The sequence below is a fragment of the Chinchilla lanigera genome, unplaced genomic scaffold (genome assembly GCF_000276665.1).
Source record: "Chinchilla lanigera isolate Chin_1 unplaced genomic scaffold, ChiLan1.0 scaffold00019, whole genome shotgun sequence".
Classification (NCBI taxonomy): domain Eukaryota; kingdom Metazoa; phylum Chordata; class Mammalia; order Rodentia; family Chinchillidae; genus Chinchilla; species Chinchilla lanigera.
In genome coordinates, this window is record NW_004955420.1 from 30,020,249 (window position 1) to 30,021,523 (window position 1,275).

General features: G+C 39.5%; 1 protein-coding gene across 1 annotated transcript in view; it reads right to left on the reverse strand.

Moving 5' to 3' along the window:
- Positions 1-1,269, reverse strand: part of LOC102013091 (zinc finger protein 709-like) — a gene marked incomplete at its 3' end in the record, with an annotated part of 3,849 nt that extends 2,580 nt beyond the window's left edge. Inside the window, exons 1-2 of the mRNA XM_013513351.1 lie at positions 633-1,269; positions 286-346 (exon numbers count right to left, since the gene is read on the reverse strand). Of these exons, the coding sequence (XP_013368805.1) occupies positions 286-346; positions 633-720 (149 nt within the window). The remainder of the gene's footprint in view (positions 1-285; positions 347-632) is intronic.
- Between the last annotated feature and the right edge of the window lie 6 nt (positions 1,270-1,275).

Below are 1,275 nucleotides of genomic sequence, written 5' to 3' on the forward strand. Positions count from 1 at the left end.
TATATGCAATTTCATACATTTTCATGGAGGTGATCATGAAAGAAAATGTTTGTACTTCTATGTCACATAGTGTCACTTGTTGCATGACATCAGTACTAAATCAGTTTCATATATTAGAATATTTCTGTATTCAGTTCTCAGATTATACATACTAAAACTATATCCATTATTGGAGAATATTTGTGAGATTAAATAAACTTGAACTGGCCACATTTCTCTGGTTGTGATATTTGTGTTCACACTGAATCTTGAGGAACATTCCTTTTCCTTTTCAGTGCAAATTACCTTAGATGTCTCCAGTAACTTTTGTGGTCTTCTTCCACTTCATGGTTATCCCAGGCTCCACCTGAATTGTAGACAGAGAAATATAAGGGGACACTATATTACTGCATGAAAATGAATAGATTCCAGGGGCCAGGGATATACTTCAGTGGCACAGTGCCTGCATGGCAAGTGCAACATCCTGAATTAAAAAAAAAAAAAAAAAAAGAGACATTCTAGTTAGATTCATGGTATAATATAACCAGGCCTGAGATATTCTTCAAAAATGTTTTCACATTCTATTTGATGAAACTGCACTGATGAGCAACAATGTTTCTGACTGTATAAGTGAGAAAGTGCTATCACCTTACCTACAGCAGCCATGTTCCTAAAAGTTTCCCTCATCACGTCTCTGTAGAGCTTCTTTTGGGATGGATTCAGCAAAGCCCACTCCTCCATGGTGAAGTCCACAGCCACATCTTCCAAGGTCACTTTTTCCTAAATGATCACACATATGTTTCTTGAAGGAAGCTTGAGACTCACAGCCTGGGATAGTTCAACTCTTCTCATGAAAAGATGAAGCAAAAGCCAGGTGAAGGGGTACACTGTCTGTAATCCCAGCACTAAGCAGGTTGAGGCAAGATGATTGCCATGGATTGGAGACTAGTGTGAGTTACACAGTAGATCAAGACTAGCCTGAACTTGCACAGTGAGACCTTGTCTCAAAAAAAGAAAATGAATGAAATACCTGAATCCTTCAAATACTGACTCTGTGTCTTGGTCATCAAATGCACGTGTATGCACATTTTTTCAGACAGCAATTCTGATGCCAGACTGCCATTCACTGCTAAAGCCACAGCAGTTTTTCTGCTGGGTCAATGCAAGTGTACCTGAGTGCTGCTTCTACAGCAGATCTTATACAGGGAGCCTACAAGATCATAAACCTCGAAACACTGGGACAGCTGCATATCTGATGGATGGCTTGATAGACCACAGGCAACATCTCTTTGGAAT